The sequence below is a fragment of the Astatotilapia calliptera genome, chromosome 5 (genome assembly GCF_964374335.1).
Source record: "Astatotilapia calliptera chromosome 5, fAstCal68.1, whole genome shotgun sequence".
Classification (NCBI taxonomy): domain Eukaryota; kingdom Metazoa; phylum Chordata; class Actinopteri; order Cichliformes; family Cichlidae; genus Astatotilapia; species Astatotilapia calliptera.
Window position 1 is genome coordinate 16,458,067 of NC_137426.1, and position 25,663 is coordinate 16,483,729.

General features: G+C 40.5%; 1 protein-coding gene across 2 annotated transcripts in view; it reads right to left on the reverse strand.

The window, feature by feature from the left end:
* Positions 1 to 25,663, reverse strand: part of cacna2d2a (calcium channel, voltage-dependent, alpha 2/delta subunit 2a) — a 181,906-nt gene that overhangs the window by 22,273 nt on the left and 133,970 nt on the right. For both annotated transcript variants that reach the window (XM_080301747.1, XM_026167551.2), the window contains 7 exons: positions 18,365 to 18,496; positions 18,074 to 18,131; positions 6,801 to 6,851; positions 6,370 to 6,469; positions 4,814 to 4,975; positions 3,175 to 3,285; positions 2,411 to 2,489 (listed from right to left, as the gene is read on the reverse strand). In XM_080301747.1, the coding sequence (XP_080157873.1) occupies positions 2,411 to 2,489; positions 3,175 to 3,285; positions 4,814 to 4,975; positions 6,370 to 6,469; positions 6,801 to 6,851; positions 18,074 to 18,131; positions 18,365 to 18,496 (693 nt within the window). The remainder of the gene's footprint in view (positions 1 to 2,410; positions 2,490 to 3,174; positions 3,286 to 4,813; positions 4,976 to 6,369; positions 6,470 to 6,800; positions 6,852 to 18,073; positions 18,132 to 18,364; positions 18,497 to 25,663) is intronic.

Here is a 25,663-nt window from a genome sequence, read left to right on the forward strand (position 1 = left end):
CAACCCCGTGAAGCACTCGGGATTGGATACTGCGACCGATTTAGCTGAAAACGGCCTTTTTATAAATGTCACCTCCTCTACATCTCTGGGCTATAGCTAGAGATCCAGCTCCCTTCAGCAATGACGATCCTTGCCTAAATTGGCTCAGTTTGATGTAAAAGGTGGAAGTTTGGACTTTCTGCAATATCAATTTGTTAAGCACTGGTGGTCAGAAAGGGACCCTTAAGGTGCTATCAAAAAATATCAGGCTTGGTTTTTGATTACTATGGGTGAAGTAGCCAAATTTTGTGATTGTGTATACACAATGTATAACAAAACTGACGAAGGTCTGGGACAACATTAACCCTTGGGGCTCAAATTAAACTTTTTGTTGGTAATGCACAACCAAGTCCTGCAGTGGTACTTCTGAGTAAAAAGAACTCATAAAATATGTATGTGGGGTAATCAGGTTGTTAGTTTTTAACTGTTGCAAATCTGCAACACCTGCCTTGAGAGGGTTAATAACGTTAATCTCATTAATTAAACCATTTATTCTTAAATAACTGAATATTTACTTGACTAATTCATCTTTTAACTAATTAAGGAACAACAACACAAGTCAGTGCACCCATGCTTAAATATTTTCTGCATGATATCAGTCTGGCACAAATCTGTGAAGAGATGTTCTGCCATTATTCACAGATGTTTCTTTTCAGATCCTCTTTGCTGCAGGGGTTGCACTTTAAGTTCTCCAGATGTGGGTGTTCTGTTGGATTCACGTCAGAAGACATACTTGGCTAAGTCATAGTTCACTTTTCTTGAAAAAAACAAACAAAAGATGTGCGATTGTTTGTGTCTTTTGCCAAGCTTCTTGACACTACGAGCCCACTCTTTATTCTGCATTTGAGTGAGCTCACTTTGCAAACGCCACCTCCTCTAAACCTCTGGCATTACTGCAGACCCATATCAACATGCTCCCACCTCCATGTTTCAAGGTCAGACCTATGCAGTCACTCTGGCATTCATTGCCAGGTCCACACCAAACACTGAAATCCAGACAAATGGCTTTTTGCTTCATCTGAATAAAGAATGTGTTGCTTGTACTCATCAGGCTTTCTTTTGTAAGGCGTAATTGCGCAATTTTGTGCCCTCTCATAAGGAAAAGTCCTTTGCTTAGTGGTTTGATGACTGCCAAAGCAGATTCTTACGAAAATCTGTTGTTCCAATATATGGTTGTGAAAATTGCTAATTGTACACCAACGCACTCCTGAGGTCAGCCGACAAGCTTTCAGGGGTTTACATCTTCAGGCAGTTTGTATTTCATTATCCCAGGACAAAAGAGGGAAAGAAAGAAAGCCGTGTGGAGTTTTCTTTTAAAATCTTGTGAAATCCAAAAACTGTGAACAGCATGTGTAATAACTTTTGTAACAGAATTCACAGATAAACAGACTTTTGGTGCAATGGTACTTGTAAAGCACTTTCCACTCTAGTTGAGCACTCAAAGCCTTTTCACGATAAGCCTTATTCACCCATTCATACAAGTGCCTTTTTCTATGCCTAAGTGCTTTAAACCTAATATTCACACATTCACACTCTGATGGGTGGATCGGGGAAAATCAGGGTTCAATATCTTCTCCAAGAACACTTCTACATGCAGACTAGAGGGACCAAACCACCAACCAGACCTCCTAAACCACAGCTGGTTTAGGATGATGCTGGTAGTTTCAATGCTGTCTCTCTATTCTATTTTAAACTAAAAGCTAAAAAAAATCTCCCAGTTTACTTCATAGAAAAAAACAGAATTGAAAGGTAATACAATTTTGACAGTTTCATTATAATACAAGGGTTTCTACACATAATACACCAAATTTATTTTCAGAATTTTAGTTTAACAGTAAGAAGTATCGCCTCACAACATGGAAAGTTCAGACTTCCCCACAGTCTCATTCCCTGTAGATGTTCTGTTTAGACATGTTAGCTCTTTGGCAAGAACAGCACCCTAATTATTCTAAAAACGATCATTTAACACACTTTTCATATAACTTTAAGTAATAAGTTTACAGAGGCATTCTGTATTTTGAATTGTGCTCTGCAAACAAGTGGACACAGCCTATCTGTATAAATAATTACAGCATGGAAGTTCTGAAAAATAAACTAGGCACGCTAAATTTAGCTATTTTCTTGCTTTTTTTTTTTTTACACTTCCCCCCTCAGAATGGCTTGACTAAGACAATATCATTCATCAGGGTCCAAAAGTGTTCTAATAAATAGCATTATATTGATTCGAGGGCATGTGGTGGATGTATAATCACGGCACTGCATGTTTTCAAGCACACATCAAGTATGTAGATGCCTACACTGTGATTAATGGGTGACACAAATCATTCCCTTTTCTTAGACTTTGCATACAAGTATGAACTTCTCCACTTACCTTTATTGGCGCATGCTATCCACTGCAAAGGGGTGACATCGTAGTTATGCTGGCCAACAGAGAAAGTGAAAACACGAACCTGATTGACGAAAACAACAGATAAAAGAGACGAATCACATCAAGGAAATTTATATATATATAAATAAAAAAGTAACTGACAATAATCCACAAACTTACTTACTGGCAATAAAGTCAGCATCATGTACATAAACTATACTGACTGACCTCACAAACATCTCCAACAGTAGACGACAGTGATACAGAAGTGAAACTGCAGATTAATCCTATATGACAGCATTCGTCATGAAGGAACCGCAGAGTAATGAATAATGGTAGAACTATGAAATCAGGGAAATGAAGGGTGGAAGTGACAACAAGCTACTAGTGGAGTATCTACTGGCTGTAATATTACAGGCTCTGATGATAAAGTGGCTAATTAGTCAGCAGGTCAGAGCTGTTAACACCAGCAGCTACACAACAAAAGAGACGAAATAAGAGGGAAGGAATGCGAGAGAGGAGCGAGTTGAAGAAAGACTAAGGAGATTTAAAAAACAAAACAAATGGGAGTGAAGAAGCTTGGAGAGCACTTTATATGCACAGATTGGAAGGCTTGGCATGTCTGACTGTCTAGCTAAAAGATCTGTTTATGCTATATTCAGACAATGTCAGCAGAAAACAATGGAAACAGGGAGAGAAAAGGCTGTTTCTAGAGATGCGTGATCTCTTGGGCTGAACAGATAACATCCTCATAGGGACAAACTCACTGTTTTGTTGGGCCAGTTGTACTTCTCAAAGATTTCCTGTGCGCGATCCTCCCCGCCATCTGTAAACATCATTATCATCTTATTGCAGTTGGCCCTTGGGGCATTGCTCTCCTGTGGCACAAGAAACAAAATGAGAAGATAAAGGGAAACAAGGCAGGGAGATATGCTAAAAAATGCAGCAGTAAAGGGGCAAGCTACTAAAACATATCCACTGTATGATCCCAATGCAATAATTACAAGTACTTAATTAGCTTTAGTTATGTTAACAACAAAATGATTACAAAGTGCTTAGTAATTGGTTAATAATTGGTCTTTAAACCATATATTTGAGCTGCTAGATATTGTAAAGCTGGAAATGAGGTTTATAAAACATTGTAAATGGTTATTAAACAGTTTAACACTGATGGGATAGTATATTGCCAGGGGTGTAAATCTGACCTGGGCGCTGCGGTTTGTGTTTCTTTCGCTCTTTGATTTCATTTTCACTCCTTTTGTGGTTGAGTTTCAACCACTAAAGCTACTTGATTAAGTTCTGGAAAAGATTGTGCTTTAGGTTAAAACATTCCCCTTCTCAAAATCAAACTATAAAGGACACTTCAACATATTCACTAGAGAAAGTGGGAATCGAACCATTAACCTTTCAGTTGCTAAACAACCCGCTCCACTGCCCATCATTGTAAAACCAAGAGTTCTGAATAAGAGTCCATATGTGATCAAATCCGACCAGTACTCGTATCTATTATTCCCTTCCTCTTCATGTATTAATTCTTCTATATTTTTTCTTTTTTTCCTTCATCTGTTTAAAAAAACCTCCTCTAATCCACTCATTGCTTTACTGAAACATTTATAGATTTCTTACTTGGCAGCCAAAGGCTTCTTCACATTGGCGTAATTTTAGGATTGCATCTTAAGTATACAACCTTATTCTAGCATTAAATCTGGTTGTCTCGAAAACATTTTCACTGGCATTATAGTCCCCGCCACCCTCTTGCACTGCAGCTGTCATTGATATGCAGACCAGCAGCAAGTCAATCTGACAAGATTCTAATAAAGACAAATAATATTGCGACAATTACATATTTTTATTGTGCTTTTGTCTCCAATCACGGCAGTGAGTCATCTACAGACAGCGATTAAAAGGGGCCTTTTTATTTCTCATTCTGCCGGCAAAAGGGAAGTTGTGAGGGTGCGGGTATGGAGGGGAGATCACTTGGCTCCATGCCTCCGAGCCCACCAGAGGAATATAAAGTGTCTGTGGCTGATATCCTCTGGGCTGCGCTCATCAATCATCCCATCAGAGCCCATTAGGGTGGCAGCCTCCTAAAATACACAGCAGCATACGGAGCTGAGGCAGCACCTGTGTCGGGAGCACGTGGCTCCCTGCTGCTGACAGACCTCGCCACGGTGCTGGCTGCTGAAAAAGCTAGCGTCACTCCATTGCTACCGCAGTTATAATCAGACTTGCCTTCAACACTGACAGCCCTCTGGAAATGTCTTACGCAAACCTCAGCCACTCACTGTCAGCTTTGTGTTATCACTGTAAATTCTGTTTTATTAATTGGATTAGACAGCAACGTCAGCCACAGACAAACAAGGCGCTCGAGGATCGCCTTTCCCTGAAAGGCTTGTTGGCTCTTACATTGAGAAGCTGTTCAAAGGCGAATGTGAAGCCAGATTTGTAATCTGTGGTCCCCTTAGCTTGCATACGCATGACGGCTTCCTTGAAGATCTTCTTGTTACGAACGTTGGCCTGGACCAAAGTCCTGAAGCAATCAACTACAAAAACGGCCTTTTCATTGAACTGGAAGGAGACATAAGAAGAATTGAATGATTTGCCCGTTTAAAAAACAGTTGTAAAAGTGCATATTTCTATGTAACGTATGCATGTGTGCACAGTTCATGGAGACAGGATGCAGACGTGGGTGTGTGCAGATGTAAGCTACCCTGCTCCTGGCTGGCAGTAAACACTGGTAATTACAACTTTCCACACCAAGAACAGGTGCACCTGAAACGCCAGTGCATTACACTGAACAGAAACCCAGCCAAGGTAATATAATCTGTCTCATCTCATCTACCAAATTAGCCTAAACCTGTGTATATGCATGTGCTCGTGCTCGTGTGTGTGGCATCTCTGCGCGCTATTAGCAGCATGTTTGTAATAGCATGTTTCAAATGATGTTTCTTCTCGAAGGTCAGCTTCAGAATCAATTAATGTTTTCAGGACAGATTGATGTAAACTGCTACATGAGAGAAAAGATGGCATTTTGATTAGGTCGGTATCATGTCATATTTAAACTGGCAGACAAAGACAGACAGAATTACAGTGCTGCTTCTTCAAATGTTAGGGAAAGCAGAATCTTACATATCTATATTAATGCTAATATATATTGTAATATCGATATCACTAAAGCACTTCTGGATGGATGCAAACTGCATTTCGTTGCCCTGTACCTGTGCATGTGCAATGACAATAAAGTTGAATTCTATTCTATTCTATTCTATTCTAATCTGCGCCATATGATCAAGACAAAATTAATCTGTCACATGTGCTAATACATTACCATATATTATTATAACTAATTATACAAGCCCTTACAAGTGAAACCAGATGATTACTTTTGTTTCATTTGTATTTTTTTTAATGCATTTTGGGTTTGGAAGGAATTCAGAGCAAGTTTTTCTAAGCCCACACTTTTTTTTTATTTATAAGGGGAAAATCAGATGCTTTCCCACCCAGATTACCATGCTCATTTATTGCTCTTAGAGCTGGGATTTAGAGGCATACAGTGGCTAAGAGCAATGGATTATGAGGGATTACTGAAGGGAGTTGACAAACAGAGCCACCACACCGAGCAAGAGGACGTGTTTCTGTGCGTGTGTGTGTGTTTATGTGTTATCGGCCCTGCAATATAGAATAACACTAAGGTTCCCCTACACATAAGTCTCAATAGAAAACTTGGTAATAAGTAGACGGCCTCAATCCTACAGGGACAGCAGTGAGGGAGGACAAGCAGACAATGTAATGAGGAAAGAGAATGGTTTCCACAACAACTGGGAGCTGAATGACCAGCTTACTAACTCCCTGCTTGAGTACCACCTGCTTAATGAGTGCCACAAATATTTGTGTTGATGTTGTTTTCCGAAGAGATTCGTATTTGTGTTCACTGCAAATGTGGTCTGCAAGCTTCCACTTACACTAGCCACATTCACATAGTCATCATCTGATAAAGTGTCTAGCATCTCCACTACGGAGGTCTTCATGAGCTTCAGAGTGAGTCCGCTGACACTCCCACTCCTGCAGAAAAGAAGCAACGAAGCACTTGCACGCTCAAGTTATAGACAGACGTTTCATTTTTATTTTTTGGTCGTGTCTACTTTTTAAATCAAAATTGTGGGTTATACTTAGAAAATCACTCCATATTTGGACATGTATTCAATAAATGACATGCATATTTAGGAATAAGACCAACATAAAAGTAATTAAAGCTAAAAAAAAAGGAGAATATGAATCTTCCTTTATGTTTGGTCTTTTGTCAGACCAACAGGTGGCACTAGCACCCTTCAAAGGAGGCACACACTCATACCAGAAGAAAAAAAAAAGGTTAAAAGAGAAGCGAGACACTCACACATCCACAATGATGACCATGTCCTTTGGAGATGATGCACCTTGGATATACCTGGACAAAGGGAGACAAAGAATGGGCTTTAATTTGTTCCCGTAATCTCTGAAAATTGCACTTTAAAAAGAAGCCAAAGTCACAATGAGCTGAGCCATCATAATATGGAGCAACCACGGCTCAGCCCACTTAAGCTACAGAATACTGAAAAGGCTTATGTGCTTAGAAGAGTTAATAAGTTGTTATATACTTCAGTGTTGGCTACAGCTTCTGCGAGCTGACTTCAACACAGATAGTCCTCTTTGCCGAACAACAATGCCCACTCTAAATAATTACTGCGTGAGACAAAGTAATTACTAGTTTACAGACTAAGTGTATAATAACATATTTAGTACAACTGGCTGTACTGATCTGCACAACCCCCTTTTAAGATGGCACTTTTAAAAAGACCTGTGAAAAATAAAAATGTATTCAGTATCACCAGAAGATTGACTCAATTATTAATTAGTACCAGTAGCCGAGTTACTATTTTTACAAGGGCTAGGCTGTTTTGATATTCAGACATACTATTTTACTGCTACAGATATTTATTTTACTTTCGACATAGATGAGCAAGTTTCTTGTTGTTCTTTTTTTTTTTAAATTGATATCAGTCAGGTCACCATAAGCTGTGCTGGAGACGTGCTGAGATTGCTGGAGTCTTGAATTTCAAATCACACTTTGTGTCACTAAATTCCAACAGCATTAAAATTTCCAAGACAATTTGTTTTTGTAGTGCTAGTAATCTTGCAGCTTTCATTGATAATTATTTCATCAAATAATTGTAGGAGTCACATAGAAAATACATCTTTATTTATCCTGTTATGCTACTGTGACTCATGGAATCTACCGTGCAATATATTTAGTCACTTGATATTTACTGTAAAGGAGCAGCCTGAGTAGTGTTGACCTGCTCAGTGGAGAGCCTGTGCTGAGCTAAGTGCTGTCAGTAAAAGAAGACAGCTGATGTTCTGTTCCTTTGATGACTCATCAGTTGGGCGTCAAACCACATTATTTACTCTGGCAGGCCCTTTGTTTCTTATTTTTATTTATTTATTGGGGGTGGGGGAGGGGTGCACAAGCAGCTTAAGACCATTGTGCTTCATCTGCAAAGCAACTTCTAAAATAGGGCTTTTCTGATGTGTGCGTCTGCCACGACACAAGCCCACAAGGCAGACGCAGCAGTGAGCTAGCTGCCCAGACAACTTGCGTCCTGGAAGAGGCGCGCACATAACATCTGTCCAGCGTTGATAGAGGATGACATACAGAAGGAAATCTGAAATCCCCTCAGTCTCTTCCAGCGGCAATTAAATTCACATTTACCACTGATGCAAAGAGAGCTGAGATTGATGGACATTATATGCTTTTCTGTGGAGCGCTGGAACGAGGGAAGCGGTGGGGGTTGGAGTGGTGGTGGTGGTGGGGTGGGGGGGTTCAAATGTGAGCACTAGTTTGACATTCTGGGAAGCGAGCAGGCAAGCAGTTAGCAGCCGTCTTCGGCAGCGTAATCATCAGGGGTCTCTTACAGCTGATAATCAGCCATTCCACTGAGTGTGGAGAGAAGCCAGCTGCCTGTGGGCCAGAGAGGCTCTTTTCTTATGCTCGGCCAAGCTGATGTGGAGGTAGAGCAGCGGAGCCTCGGTAGGCCTCGCCGCAAGTCCCAGTGCTCCCATTCACTGGCAGGCGCCACTTCAACCTGCAGAATGACCTCTGACCCATTCTGCCTGGGTTCTAATCCACTTTAAGACACGATCTGGACCTTACTCTGCAACCTCCCAGATGGAACCAGGGCGATGTACCAGCACTGTCTCCCGTGAGGTCGATTAACTGAGCATGCCCAGAGTGAGCATAGGCAAAATGTATGCATGCATAAAAGAGAGAGTGAGAGAGAGCGGAGTAGGAGGAGGGAGAAACCAATTATTTTCAATAATAAAGAATGCCACATCAAAGGTAGAACTTCCACAGCTCTCCAAAAGTGTGTGGCGTATGAAATCAGGCCTGGAACCATGAGGCATGCTGGCATGCATGACTTTTATCAATTTAATTACTGAAATCTTAATTTGAGGCAGAGGCAGGGGGGCTGAGACTCCACCACTTTCTTTTGAGCGGAAGGGGTTTGTGAAAGCGATCATCGATGCAGGACCGAAACTCGGTCAGAATGTGGCCCACGTCTTCAGTCCCTCAGGCTCGTGGATGGAGACACCCTGTCTGGAGATTGAGCGAGGGTCATTTGGTGACGGCTGATGAACACAGACCTACTGCAGGATTTCATTAACTTCTGTGGTCAGTCTATTTCTCATAGAGGAGAATAGTCCTTCAATGGGTCTTGGAGTTATTTTGAAGGGGGCTAAATGTTAATTGTAATGCAATGCAGACCTCTATTACTTAGTCATTATAGGTCATCTTCAGCTGCACCAATGTAAAATCGCACAATGGAAAACCGTGCGAGTTCTGGACGTGAAATATGGCGAGAAAATATTACTTTCAAGCAGATCGTTTCTCCCTAACTGTGAGAGAGGCAGCATTGATCAGCAGTAATGGGGTTTAAGAAGAATGTGCACGCAGTGATAGAGTAAGGAAGAGTAACACATGAGCAAGGATAGCGTCACTCAACACTGGAGCTATAGTGCTGCCATGGCTGATCTTCCACAAAGATTGTCTTAGTGTATCAGCACTCCTCTCTTTCTCAGCCTTTCCAGTGCCTGAAGTACAAATGAATTTTCTCTATGCCTCTGAGCAGAGAGCAACAGGATCAGAGAGAGTGCAATGGAGTCAAGAAGTTTCAGTCTCCGGGCTGATACGTCGTTCTACTGTTCTGACAGATAAAAATCATAAATCGAGGCCGGTATTAATATATAATTCTCCACATTTTGACTCATGGATCCAGATGTGTTGTTTCTGCATGGATTCCAGTCAGTAATTACCTCTCAGCTTCTGCCCACTGATGCCATTCTTTCCCTGTCATTACCCAGTCTCCTGCGTGCCAAGGCCAGGTGACAAGCAGATGGGCCTGGCTGGTGCTGAACGGAGCCCTGTCGCCCATTCTGTCCCCCGGCGACAGGACCGCCAGCAGACACAACATCTCGGCCTGTGTCCTAGCAGTCCATTCTCTTTTAGTTATGGTCAATATTTTACCACAGACAATGACCCATCAGAAATAGTGACAGAGGGTATTTTACTACATGTATTTCATATGACGAGGTGTCAGTTCTTGTTTACCCGTGAACAGCTCATTACAGTAGATAAACTAATGCGAAAGGTCTCCTTCTGAGTCCACCTCGTGAGCCCAAATTTAATTCAGCCTGTTCATTACACCTGTCCATTGCATCTAGGATGCTAAGTAAAATATTACACCTCATAAAATATTAAATATCATATAGAAATGGCTACTAGGCATGCAAGGATCACTGTATGGTGGTAATAGACCATTTAGTGTGACTTGTGAACATTGTGACATTATGTAAACTTGAAAAAATGATTAATAAAAGGGATTTTGCACCTTGTTACAGTCCTTTATTTTGAAATCACTACCTTATAATGCTGCTGGAAAATTTATCTTTTTGACTGTTAGTTGGACAAAACAATTAATGGGCTGACATTACCTCCGAGAACACGTGAAGAGCAATTACTTCTAGTTGTCGACGTCTTGTTGAATAAAATATTCATCAAAAGCAGAAACCCTAAATTAATCAGTAAGGCAATAATCACTGGAGCGGTCGTTTAGGAAAGCATGCATGACATGTGACATAATAGCTAATTGCAACTGCCGAGGTTTAACTGGTTAGTGGTTATTTTAAATAAAAAGCAAAAGTATTGATTTTAACACCCATAATCACAAAACACATCATGTACTCATGTATAAATGCATCCATACACTCACAAATATCGAAAATCAAGACACAGCCTGATTTGTGCGTGCAGCAGACATGTGCTCTTTACACTGAGGTGGAAGGAGGTATTGCTCTAAGTGATAAATAAATCAAAAAGAAATGCATTACACAAGCAATGAACACAATGACATATTCTACGTTGCGGTGATTGTGTTTTGCTCCTTTTGTAACAGTCTAGTAAAGGGAGTCTCATTGGAATTCATGAAGTAGTTGTATCGAGGCACCACGTTGTAAAATCAATACGTTAACTGTGCCGTGGGGGGAGGGGCATGCGTGTATGTGTGCATAACTCTCTCAGGAGATTGTGTTTATGCACCCTGACCCATTCACCGAAATGCTGTGCATTACATTTAAATTGGAGGAATCATCTTCTACATACATTTCAGAAACATGCACATGCATATAACACGATCCATGGAGTGGGAAAAAAAGGTTTTCTGTATTGTTGAAGTGAGTTGTGCTTATTAAACGCACTGTGCTGATAATGAGCTGCATGCATACACACATACTCTGTATAATGAAACTGACACTACAAAATGTGAGTTTTCCTCACCGCGATACGCTTGATAAGGATGCATCATATAAAATAGATATATGGCGAATAACCACAGATTAATGGGAGAATTGTAACACAGGGAAAGTCTGTTTATGCGTGTGTGTGTGTGTGTGTGTGTGTGTGTGTGTGTGTGTGTCCACGCGCGTGTGTGTGTGGATGCGTGTCTGCTCCCTTATGCGCGTGGATTTGTGTTGTGCTGATGGGCTTATTATTTTATGGACTGCTGCTCTCTTAGTGCTCCTGTGGATGTGGCAGGCAAATAAAGATTGAATTAAGATAACAATATAGGAGGACAGCGCCCAGAGAGCCTGCAGGAGAAAAAGATGTTGTCTGCCATTTATTTAGTCCACTTTCTGTTGATTATTGGAAGTGCTGGCACCGAGATGATTCACGTGTGCATATTTTCAGATATGCCTGTAAATACAGTTGTTTTGTTTTGGGTTTTCTTTCACCACTTTTCAATCTGAAATAAATACTGAATATTGAATTAGTCATGCACATTTCTTTATAGTAAAGTTTAGCAACCAAGTATCAGCCTGACATTGTTGTTTTAGCAGATGAAAGATCTTTTTTTAGTGCAAACCTTCTGATAAAAGCCTGCTGCATCACCTTCAGTAGGCCTCTCTTTTGACCCGGCTTCTACCTGAAGTCGGGAGAACAAAGAGAAAAGAGGAGGCAAAGCCCGGGGATCTATATATATTAGAATTGTGTTTTCGGGAGCTTCAGCTTCGCGGATTGACCGCCATAGTCATAATATTTATAAAGAGGTTAGATTGACTTCTTGAAAAAATCAATATGTGATACAGCCTACATGCTGTTGTGAACCTGGGAGGTAATGGGATCTTTGCAACGCTTGGCTAACAGGACTCCACGCCTGTCTCTGGTTATTTCTTTCTTCGCCTTTCACTTTCCCCATCTCCCTCTCCCTCACTTCAACCTCTGCTTCGCTTCCCTTGATAACAAGTGCAGACATTATAATGGACAAATGTTAATAATTAATGTCAGAGCAATTGGAAACAATTAAGTGTGTTGACTGGACCATTAATTTTCCTGGGGCTGTTGGTAGGGGAGCAGAAGGCGAGAAAGACCATCTGTAAAGGAAGGCGGCCCCTCTGTTTTTTAAAATTTATTAATTAATTATGTTTTCTTTCCACAGAAGACCACCTGGACAGCTCTGGCTAGGTCAGTCACACCACTATCAGTTACTCCCAGTAAAACTACAGGTTTACACTACAAAAGAGCTGCTGCTCTTTGATGGGACTCTTCTTATAGACGATATCACTCCTTATATTACTGAAGGATGGTACTGAGATTAGATCTGTGTATTCTCTGGCTTTACTGGTATTTGCAAAGGTGTAGAATCTATAGCATCTGACCGGTATCACAGCATGTGATCTGATTTATGTGTAGGAGGAAAAGGGCCGGTCGGTATGTGAGTAGAAAGTGTGTGTTTGTCACTTTTAGTCACTATTTGTGCACATTTTCTAGCCTGCAGGAAGCTCCAATGCCAGTGTATTTACTTTTGGTACACCTCTGTGTTGTGGGTTTGCTGTTGCTGTAAATGAAAGCAATTTAAAGTTGTACCTTGCATGATGTGAGATGAGCACAAAACTACATAGAATAGTACAGTTAAGTTAAGTCACAGTGACTTGACATGAGATGATAGAAAAGTTGAATTTCAGGGCCAGAACTGAAAAGCCAGCCACTGCACCATTCGTCATGTAAAATTATAGGCAATTTAAAAACTACTGAGACAACTGGACAGGGATAATTACTGTCATCAAAAATTTCAAATCTAGCATTTGTCCTATTTGGAACCAAGGGCCAAATCTCGACATTCCTTGAGGTCACTGAAATGGTGACTAGCCAAACAAATCAACAAATTGTGCAACGAATCTTAACGTGCAATACGTAGTGAGGGTTTAATAGCGATGTATCTGGGTCCAAACGCTCCTTTGGTTTCCAAAATCAAAGAAACTCTGAAGCACTACTGAGAATCAAAGACGGTCCAAATTCTTTCAGTTCCAATAAAAGAAACAGAGTAGCTTTTCTCCCTGGTTTGGCAAGAAATTTTTACTGCCAAGGCTTTCATGAAAAAGTCAATTTATAAGGTTTAGAGGAATCACGAGTTAGCAGGAAGTTAGCATATGCCATGTTCTGAGCAGAGTAGTTCTAAAAGACTAAAACATATAGCACTGCAATATGTTTTCAGTTAAACAAAAACACAAAAATACATTTTAATGGAATCTGGAGGGTTAATGAAATTAGGCAAGCTGACATATAATGACGTGCTCCTTGGTGGGGAACTAGGCTAACATAAACACACGACCACAGGGAAGATGTAGGATGAAGGTTAAACTTTTCTCAATAATCTTCATGTTAAGGATCATATGACAGGGAGAAAATGCCAAAAACAGGCTAAACTTCAGCCAAAAGAGCATCTAAAGTGATCCATCCACAGCACAAGGGTAGTTATTAATATGCTCCTGCGTGGTTTGGATTACTCACTGTGAAAAAGTCCTGATCCAAAGCTTGATATCCACACTAAGATTTTAGTCAGCCTGTGAGTGAGTCTTTGCAGATAAGTGCAAATATTTGGTGTCTGCTACACTCTGAATCCACAGGCTGTGGTGTACAATGTGTATAAGCTGCAAATGTTAAAAATATAAACAAAACAGCCTCAACCAATAGAAACAGGGTTGATACATCTTCCCTTAACAAGTAGATGTAGATGTTTTTACTGCTTCACGCTGCTGTCTCTCATATACCAATGTGTAAATATTCATGTTATATAGGCTATTTTTAAGGTGATTGTTCAAAAGTTCAAGTTTGTTTCTTATGAAGTCTTTAACGTGAATAATTTTATAGCATCAGAAATGCCAGCACCTTATATTAGCTAACTCTAGATATTGCACATTATACTGTGAAGCTACTGGATGACATTTGCCCAAATGAGCTTCTGTTTCTCAAGATGCGAGATCACTTTACAAAAGGAAAACCTTTGTATGAACACCGGTAGACTTGACAGAGCTTTAATGTGCTTCAACAAATAAGGTGGCAATTTGAACAGGCTTTCAAATGCTAGTTAGCTTCTCACACTGAAATAGAAGACTATAGTTGATGAATCAATATATTCTCGGATTTGAAATTTTCACCATATGTGTTTGTAGTGTTGTATTTCCTGTGCATCAAGATATTCATTCTGTAGGTTTTTTTTTTTATACATGTAGAGGAACCTCTGCCCACTGTCACACCTAACTTAAGCTCAATTAGAGCTTCTATTAGGAAATAACATGAGTTCAGGTGTAGCATGTGCCATTTTTCTGTTCCATCATATTCGTTTATTATCTGTTTTTCAAATTACAAATCTTAGAGAATATGAAAAACATGCTTTGTTTATGTGCTTTTTATGTGCTTTTTTCTACCTTCAGTTGATGTATCACAAAATTTTGGCGCCTATCGACTGGACTACCAAGCGTAGAAACAACTGTAAAATAAAACTTAGAAAATGTGCATAGCAGCAGCTACAAATGCACAATTCATATTTTTTTACACATATACAAAAAAAAAAAAAAGAAGGGAAGGATTTTAGTCCTACCTAAATGCCACACAGACACATATATTGTGCTCTTCTTAGCTTCTGTACACCTTGCATCTGTCGTCGCAACGGATGCCGCTATCTACAGCTGCCACACGACGGGCTTACCTAACACCAGGAGACTGGTTTTGGAAAATGCGTGATTGGCTGACCTCTCCGGAGAATGTCAGTTGGGGAGACAGCACGTTAAAGTATAATCACACAAGTCTGACCTGACATATCATGACACTCCCTGCCACGGCTGTGCCATTCAGCGCGGCTGGGCACAAGTTGCTAAGCAACAGGCAACGGGAATGTCGAAATCTCCAACATGAGTAAAAGCTCAACAGAAATGACAGTGACAAACATGGACAACCGGGGCGGTGGGTGGGTGACAAGGTGTTCCTCTTTGCAAAAACCCCCCACTTCCTCTTGTCCACCCCATCACACATGCTCCTGCTGCACCGTCCTCGTCAACCTTCTCATCCGCCTCATTTCTGTCTCCGGGAAGAGTCCCCCAGTCACAACATGTGTAACAAGAATTAAAATCAGGTTTACTTCTGTTATTGCACTGACAGATCACCGACAGGATCACTGTTTTAACATGTCCCGCTAGACACTGCCTTGTGTTTTCCAGTGTTTTACATGTTTCTAGTGTTGCCTGATGTGACAGTGCAGCACAACTTTAGAGACTTAAGCCTGGTGTTAACTTAATTAAACTGTCGGGGAACACCTTGTTAGTCTCATGTTTGTACACTGTGATGTTAATGTTTTCATTCGGAGGCACAATCCGTGATCTTACTGTAAATAGAAGTGTCACCCCGAACAAAATCTGCTCTTGCTTGAGTGTTAGGCCCGTCTGCCACCCCTGCTCACCTTGCAGCGGCAGTGCCGTCTCTGGGTGTTGCTAAGGGTTACCTGCTAATTGTCTACGCCTGAGGAGGTGAGGATTAAGGCTTGCCCGAGGGTGGCTTGAAGTGAGAGACACCACTTCTTGCCTCCATGCTTTTTGCTTTTAGCTGATATTATAAGTCACAGTTATAAGTACTTGAATGAATCCAGTGTTAATCATTTTAAAGAGAGCACCAACTTTGAGCCAGGTCACAACCAGTCATTTAAACTCAATTATTTTCAAATATTATCAAATATATCATCAAATATTCAAATGTACCTTTTTAAAATACATTTTTTGTTAACAATTCTGATTTTGCATATAGATTTGATGCAGTTTATTAAATAGCTAGACCAGTTTTTTTTATTGTTTTTTTAAAGATTTCAAAACAAGAGACACAAGTTCCTTTGGGGGGTTTTTCTGTAGAAAGCCATGACTCACCTTTAATAGAAAGTTTGAGTTTCTCTGCATGTGCAGATCTACCTGTGCTAACACAGACTGCATTTACAGCATCATGGCTTGGTTCTCTCATGTGGCCTGAAGATAAATAAAACACCAACCCGAGGAACTGAACAGTAAACACGATCCCTACACTGCATTTGGGGACAGGCCTCTATTTGTTTGCATTGTTGTGAGACATCCTATAGACTCAGCTTTAAATCGACTACTTGCAAATACAGTAGTAATAATTGTCTGAGGGAATATGAATAGCTTTACGAGCCACCGGATGTGTTTATTTGATGCAATCTGCACTTGTTGATCAGGTTGGGTGCAGAGTAATCTCTCAGTTTTCACGGATGAATAAACTGAACCTTGATGGGACCTTAAAACTCCACTAGAACATGAAACGAGTAACTGATTTTATGTTTCATTTCATTTCATTTAGAAGATCGAGGCTTTTGTCTGAGTCATCGTTAGACTCGGATACATTTTAAGATATTACCTGTGGAATATTGAGTTTCATATAAACAGTAGCACAATAGAAAGGGTCGCTGGCGTTTGTTTAGTTCTGAGGTAGTTCTTGTTGACTTCGTCTGCCAGCCTGGCCTGACCTCAAACAGCCACTCACTTTGAGCTGGCTGAAGACAGAGATGGAAAATGGGGTCAGGTCTAATCAACATTGCTGTCATGATTATGTCCAGTTCACTCCAACCTGTAACCAGGCAACAGGCAGCGCTACCACAAAGCTGATGTGACAGTGGCAGGTAGACAGAAAGTCAAGGGGTGGACAGAAAGCTCGGGCGGGTGGGTGTTTAGCCCAACGCTGCCTATTTCTGTCCAGCTCATCACTCTGTATAGGTATTAGCATTTGAACACAGAACACACGTCAAAGTGGGCACCCGAGAAAAGGCATCATATATGCTCTTACTATATGTATACTACTGTGATAAGTCTGGAAACAGTCAATGATCTGATTGAGTTAAATATTATTCTCTTAGCTCTGAGCTGAGCACAGGACTCCTACTTCTTCTGTTTGTTTTTCTTCATGTGAAGCCAGTTAGGGAAATCCTCTGAAAATGATGTCCTTTTTAAATTCAAACGGGGTATTTTGAGCATTTTTATAATAGCTGCATCAATGTGAAGAGCATTGTAAATGCAATCACAGGTTATGCTGTTTCACCAAGCAAATAATTATAAGGCTTATGAAGATGAAATTACCACAGATTATTTTCAATATAAAAACAAAAGGCATATGCAGTGAAGTGACACAGGCCGCTGCCTCTGTTATATTAAAATGTGAAAATGGTTACAGTGCGCGTGTGTGTGTGTGTATGTAGAGGTTGAAAACAGAACACAATTTGCCATAGTCTTAAGATAGTACGGCAGGAAAGCTGTTGCTTTTTTCACTTTTTAATTTCACTCTGTTGCTACTGCTGATTTTTGCATAGGTTAGGAGTCACCTGAGCAAACTCTTTGCCCCTCAATGTTCAATGGGACTCACCTGGTAAGCACTCAAATTCAATACAAAGATGGAACACCCTGCAAATTTCAAAGTCTAACAACTTTATCTAAGAATTTAGAGGACGTTAAAAATAGTTACATTTTTTCATTAACAGGTAAAATGTGTTTACACAGCAGGAATACTTCCCGCTCAGCTGGCCCGAGCTGAGTTCATTGAATGATGATCCAAATTATTTATGTGCAACACTGTGCAGTGTTATAGGACAATAATAAAATTTTTGCATTCACCACTTACATATCTGGCTCTAAGTAAAGGCAGCTGTTTTCCTATTCTTCTTAAAAACACCAGCAGGCATTAATAATAGTGCAACAAAGCATGCAAATAATGACTTGTGGACAGGAGTTCTCTATAAAGAGGGCACTTACCATGGTCTTCTGCGGACATCGTATAGGTCAATCTTGTTGGGTGCCCTCCATGGAGTTGCTAGAGAGCACAAGAAAACAAATTATAGCCCATCCAGTGCACTGTTGGATGTTTCAGATCAGATTAGATCAAGGTAATCATAATTTCAGTCTCTCTATCAAGTTACCAGTAGAGCCATCTGATAAGAGATTGGCAATGTTCTCCAGCTGAGGAGCCCTAGGGTCAATTTAGACTCTATCATGCAGTAAGTTATGACTGAGGCATCACTGTTGACTCAGTACTCTGCAGCCTACCTGGGTAGTATCGTGTCATGCCCGTGGCACTCCCAAACACCTGCCAGCGGAGAGAGCTGTCCTCCCTACGGTTTTCAATGAAGACCCTCTCCAGTGCCTGGGTCCAGTTTAATTCATTAAGGATGACGGGGGCTGAGAGAAAACACAGAGAGCAAAGCACATGAGAAAAGACTCATTATGACTAATTGGAACAGATTTATGCAGGCTTCAGCCTAGGGCTGGGCGATATGACCCAAAATTCATATCTCGATATTTTTTAGCTGGATGGCGATATAAGATATATATCTTGATATTTTTTTTAAAGCCATAAGTTGAGAACAAAAAGAGAGTTCTTAGTCACACTGTGTCCCAGATGTCACACGGGCACTTTTATTTACATACAGCGTAGATGTACATGAAGAAATTACTTAAAAATAAATTATCAGCATTTATTAAATAATCATGGTCCATAAATAAAAGAAAACAATGTTGTTTTTGTGCATAACAAAAAGCTCACAATTGTGCAGTCAAAATGTAAACTAATAGACGCTGAGCATAATAACAAAGAGACAGATTTCACAGCTGCACCACGTCTCTGAACAGGTGCCATTTGTGGTCCTTATACACACACAGTACGTATCACTCCGCGAGGCTCCTCCCCGGTAGCCGTAATCCTCCGACAATCCATCAAGTGGTGCAGCTCCGTAGCTTAGCAAAGTCATATTAAAACATTTTTTGACAGATTGCTGAGCGCTGTGTACCACATAAAATCGGTTCGCGGTCAGTAAGCACAACCAGAATTCATACATAAGGCGCACTGACGATTTTTGAGAAAATGAAAGGATTTTAGGCCTTGCAGCCCCTCCGGGCTGCATGTCGTTAGCGCGGTTAGCTCGCTAACACGTTGACGCCGTCCAGCCCCACGCACGGTAACTCGCTAACTGAGATTTTCCGCTTTCATCTTGTCATTGCCTGCAGGTGAAGCTATGAGGGAGGCGGAGTTGTGTTCAGTGAATGAGAGGCGAGGCAGAGTAACATTGCGTAGAGACAAAAGTGGACGAAAGAGAGGCAAACCTGCGGCTCCACAAGTATAATTATAACATAACATAGACTATATCGATATAAACGATATTGTCACATCTTATATCTCGTATGAAAATATATCGATATTTTTTAAAAACTCGATATATCGCCCAGCCCTACTTCAGCCTTACACTGATTTGTTCTTTTCTTTAGTGATTTTTGCATTTTGTGGTGCACAATAGATGCAACTCAGGCACCAAAGGCTTTGTTATTCATCAAATTGCAGAAATACAAAGATGTAAGTAGACCCCATTATTTAAGGGCAACTCTCAATGCCTCTCGGCATGCTGATTTTCTGAGAAAAAAAAAAGTAGTCACTTGTCAATACTATATATTATTACATGATTTGCAGGTATTCAGGGGTCAAGTTCTGCTCTCCATAGTTTTGTTATGGTCTGTTGCAAGGTTGCAGTGCTAAAAAACCCCCACAGAAACACAGATTTCTACAAAGTAATCAAAAACACCGTTGCGCTTGTTCTCTTTTCAGCAGGTGTCTCCTGGATAAAGTTTTGCTCAGATGACACACGTACCAAGACAGGTACAAGGTGAAAACAACACCAGCCTAATGGCTGTTGCCTGCAAAGATAGTGGACCTGAGTGTAACATAACTGCAGCTTTTCTCTGTTACGAACCCAAAGGTCAACTCTCTTGCTGAACAACCTTGTCCACACCAGCAAAGAAAGCTTAAAACATAAGAATGCATGTATGCAGGCGGCTTGGCCGGAGGTCACGTCTGAGTATGGAATTAGTCTAATCTGGGAAATCTTCTTTGGAGGGCAGGGGAAGGATCTGATATGACCTTGGAGGAGGTCGTACAGTCATACTGTCACTAGCAGGTTTTGGAGAGAGAAACAACTGCTGAATGTTTGATAATAGGGGCCCATAAACTGTTTCTGCAGACATCCATTAGGGTGTTAGAGGATTTACGGGTGCTTGGTTATTTGGAGAGGAGAAACAGGTAAAAGGAAAAAGACTATTCAAGTCAACTTTATTAATATAGTGCCAAATCACAAGGTGCTTTATATAGTAAAGTAAATGCTTGTGCATGCACGACCAGATGCATTATTGTGCATGTTCTGAGCTGAAGCATAAGGTCATAGATCGCACATGTCAGACAGAAATGGATTTATAACTGCGGAAAGAAGCATTTATCATCTAGTCAACAATAGGTGGAGGAACACGACGCAAGTGTAAAACGCGCATCTTTTCTGCTTCCGCCTGTCTTCTGTTGTTTTTACGCTGTCGTTGTTTTGCTTGCACTCGTGATCTAAATCATGCTTTCCATTCGTGCATATCCCTGCGTGACGCAATGTGCATCCACACACACATAAGCCAAAAAAAATGCTTTCAGTCTGTGTTTAATAGCTAAGCTGAAGTCAGAAGATGGGGAGTGCAATCAGAGGTTTAATAGCCACCTGATTAAAGAGGAAACAAGACGAGGCGCTGAGCTGAGGAGAACTTCACTCGCTTCTCTGATTTAATTACTCAGCCAACCAAAGCTAGATAAGCCCCTGAACCGACAAGTCCAGCTTTTCTCAACCCCACGTTTGAATTTCACACAAATAAACGATCATTATCCACTTTTCCATGCTTTTCAATTACTGCTCAGTCTTTGACAACCTGTCAGTTTAAGAGGTAAGAAATATGACACTAGCCTTCCATCATTCACTTCTCACCTCCTTTACTGTGAGCTGTCACACATTATAGAAAAATATAACACTGTTTATTGTTTTTAGTTGAAAGCTGCCAAAGTCTTTTTAAAATTGTGGCTCAAAACAACCTGTATCCTGCATCCTAAAATGCACGCACGCACACACACACACACACACACACACACACACACACACACACACACACACACACACACACACACACACACCATAACGCAGCACTAAGCAACGTTTGGAGGATATGAAGGCCAAATTGCTGCCATCACCAAAGGCAGCTCCTCGACATGCTTTTTTTCTCGAAATTCATAGACACAAACACAAAAGAAGAATGGAAGAGGATAGAGGCAGCCCTGCAAATGGGCACAAACATAAAAACACATTTGGGGGAGGGGGGGTGATTGATGGAAAGAAACACAAAAATTAACACGAGTGACTGGCTGCTTTCACAGCAAGAAAGAAAGCAATTTCTCGCCCATGGGGGCAGAGGAAAAAAAATACCCAAAACAAACTTGATGTTCAACTGTTAAATTGAAAACCTAAGACGCTATTTAGGTCAAAGAACTGATTATTCGGTTTATTTTTAGATCGTGTAACAGCAAAGAACAAATGACGGATCACCTTTGACGTTGTTAAACACAGTTTCAGAGGTTCAGTTATAAGGTCTGAGTTCAGCAATATTTTGATGCATACATGATATATGCATGTCTTTACGTTTTGCTTCCAGGAGTCAGACATTTTTAGTAATTTTTAAAATGTTCTAAATGGTCTTAAGGAACAGTAACAGGCTTTCAGGAAGGTTTTCTTGACACTTCTTTAAACTGGCTGCTTATCCATACATTTTCAGTCTGGTCCTTGTTCATGACCATTTTCAGACGGATGTTGTTTTTTGTGTTGTTTTGTTGTTTTTTTTGTTAAGCCAATGACCTATGAACCATTCAGGCACAAAAAGCCATCTAACTCAAGAGTAGGGCTGAACGATATATCGCATTTGCGATAATATCGCGACATGATCAAGTGCAATTTTCTAGCCGCAAAGGCTGCGATTATACTCTGGACATGTCCAAATTCATGGGCTGCATCCTCCTGAGGCCGCATTTGTAGACCGATTACGTCACAGCGACGCGCCGAAGGCTGTCCAAATTACTACCATATCCCAGAATTCATAGCGCGGCCCAGCCAAACTCCAGTTTCCAACAATGGCGGCCGCTACTAAGTTTTAAAATTACTCATACTAATCTTTCTGGGTCACAAAATAAACTTTTAACATATTTTCAGGCGAGAAAGTAGTTGTGTAAACATCAAATATCTGCTCGGTTTATCAAGATATCCCATATTTGCAAAAGTGCTTCGACGTTTTCAGAGGCGTCTGCTACCCACCAGCTCGACAGCTAGCCGGGAGCTCGAGGGTTACTGATGCGGCCGAGAACGGCACAACTCCCGGCACATCATTTTCAGATCACCGCGGAGTTTCGCTGCTCGGGTTAAACGTGATATATAAGTCACTTAGACAACCTAAAAATGTTATTGTTGGGCTTTTTTCAGTGTTTTGTTTGTTCGTGAGTAAATCGGTTTGGCTGAGATTAAAGTTATTAGATTAGATAAAATAAAACTTTATTAATCCCCCGGGTGGGTTCCTCCTTGGTTTTCACACAGCTGACTAAACGTCAAACAGAAAACTTATTAAACAGAAGTATGAGACAGTCGAGAATTTACGCCAGTGTCTGGTTATATTTTAGATAGCAAGAAGCAGACGGCCGAGTTTAATAAACTCCACCGAGACAGCGGTGACGCTAATCAGAACTAGCCTTCTGATTCAGAAGGCTAGACCGTCCAATTTCACACCTTTAAATTTTAAAGGCGTGTTTGTGTGTGTGTTTATACAATTGCTATTATGTTTGCACTTTATGTGTAATGTTACTGACTGCAAAGATCAGTAAGATGTGTGTATTTTTTATTTATTAGTTTTATTTATTTAATATTATTTTTTAATTGAATGACTGTCTAGTAGTTCACAGATGTCGAAAAACTGAGTGTGGTAAAGCCACTGATTTTGTTTATGTATATTTCTGCAATCTGCACATTGTACTGACTTTCATTTTAATGTTTACACCAGGGTTCCTTGTCAGCACTTTATGCTCAGATGTTTGTAAGCTAAAAATAAACTATTGTGTATGTTCAAATATACTGTTGTGATTGAAGAAGTTAAATAAAAATGTCAGTCATCAATTCATGCATCACCTCATGTCATCATAACAGAGGTCTGTCTTCCAGGAAAGAACAGTTTAAAATTAATGTAATATAGTATTGGCCATACTATATGATGTATTGCTTGTCTTTGTTTAATAATACAGAAGACAAAGACCTTAAAAAATAATCGCATATCGCATCGCAATCGCAATATTGGGGCAAAAAATCGCAATTAGATTATTTTCCATAATCGTTCAGCCCTACTCAAGAGATGAACCAGTGTTAACCAAATAACAGATGATTAAGAAAAAAAAGAAATAGGGATCTTTGAAATTGATGGCACTGGAGTTTGATCTGCCATGCAGTACCATCTGGATAGCATCTGATAGGCAAAAGTAAAAGCATATCTGGATAGAGAAGCACACAATGGAACACTATCAGCCATGGATTGGCCTCCTCAGAGCCTTTGTGAAGCAGTGTGGGAACTTAGAAAGAACAGAACAAAAGACAACCAACATCCAAACAAGAGCTTTGAATGTCCTTCAAGAAGCCTGGGGAACTATTTCTGAAGCCTACTTAAAGAAATTACCAGAAAGCTTCTCTAAGAGAGTTCAGGCTGTGCGTGAACAAAGGTGGTCATACCAAGTACTGCCTTCCAAGCTCTGTTTTTGCCGTATATGCTGTATTTCCATTTATGATTAGCTATGTTTCAATCAATCAATGCACTTCTTTCCCATTTTCCTTGCAAAATATAAAGAATTGAGGGTTGGTTCAAGAATTATGCACATTATTGTATTAGAGGACTCTATTTTCTCATGCCTTGTCAGTTATTTTGTGTCTGTGTGTGTGTGTGTGTGTGGCTATTTTGATGATTCATTTGTGAATGATGCCACTAACACGCCTGCTACAAAATAAATTGCATTCTACCAGAATTAGAAAGCAAAAGAGCTTTCTGTTCTGTCTCTCATAACTCAGTGTTTACATTCGCCAAGAATCCAGATGGTATGAAGAGCCAGAGAGATTAAAGCGGAGAGCGAAATTTGTGCGAATTGCAGTATGTCTGACATTATAACCATGTATTTTCAAACTTGCTGTCATCGCTTCCAAGACTCCGAAGCATTTCAGTGACACCAGTGGCTATATTCTACTGATACTTGCGTGGAGATTATCAGGGAACCAAACCACGCTTTTCAATTTCACCTGTGCCGTGCAATACTCTGTGGTCAAAGAGCCATCTGATTAATGTGTAAAAAAGTATTATCCTTTAAGCATGAGCTATCACAGCAGGTTACTGCAGTGGCAGCCCATGTGCTGTGAAGTCCTGGTGCTCTTATCTGAAGAAGCACCGGTTCTGTAATGATAGCTGTCCCAGACAGGCCAAGGGCAACGAGACATCCGGTGACCTCTGTTAAAACTAGCATCGTTTCAGCTGCCTCGACGAAGATCAAGGTAGTAACTGAACTCTGGTTTTTAAATCACAAGGAATTCTGACCTTTTTCAAATCTGTGTTGTTTTTACTGTTTTGTCTCATATTTATTTTCTTAAACTCTGTCATGTCATTCTGACCTATGTTTTATCTTATTTGGTAATTTTAGATGTACAGGACTTTGCTCAACTCACCCACAAACACACGATGTACTACTTCGTACTTGCTTTGCACACATATAAGCATGCTAACTCAGCAGCTATGTATGAGTTTTTGTTTACACCCTACTGTTGGTCAGTCTTGTTCCTCTAAAAAAGACAGAGCAGTACATTCACACTGCCAGCTGAAACTAAACCATTCATATTTGAGCCATCGCTACTGTCAGGCCAATTCAGCAAACACGCACACACATATTTACCCACATCTGCAGGTGATCTCTGCAGAAAAACAGGCACATCCCAGATAAGAGAAGCTAGCAAACTAATTCTCTTTGATTTATTCAGTTAGGATAAGCTGTGACTTCTCTGGACAGTTGATAAAAAGACAAATTTCCCCTGGGGGGGAAATATGCTCACACAGGCAGACAGGGCCTAAGAGGACTGTGTTGGCCTCATCTTTCACATGAAATGCGCCTCTCTCTGATATCTTTAAAAGGTAATTCATCAGCGCACCGCTCCCCTGACATTTAGAGCACCCTTGGCTTTGCCCCCTTTATGAAGCAAGACTGCACACCAAGTAGGGAAACAATTATGAGTGGGATTTATGGAGCATCTCTGTGTGAGATCATTCCTCATCTCCTCCCACCTCGATCCTGTGACCCCCACCCCTTAACTCCAAGTACACACATTACTCACCGTGATGTACCTGTGATAAACAAACAAACAAAAAAAAACCCATCTAAAACAATATGTCCCTTATGTTCTGTGTTAATCCAACATTCAGAAACAAGTCGTT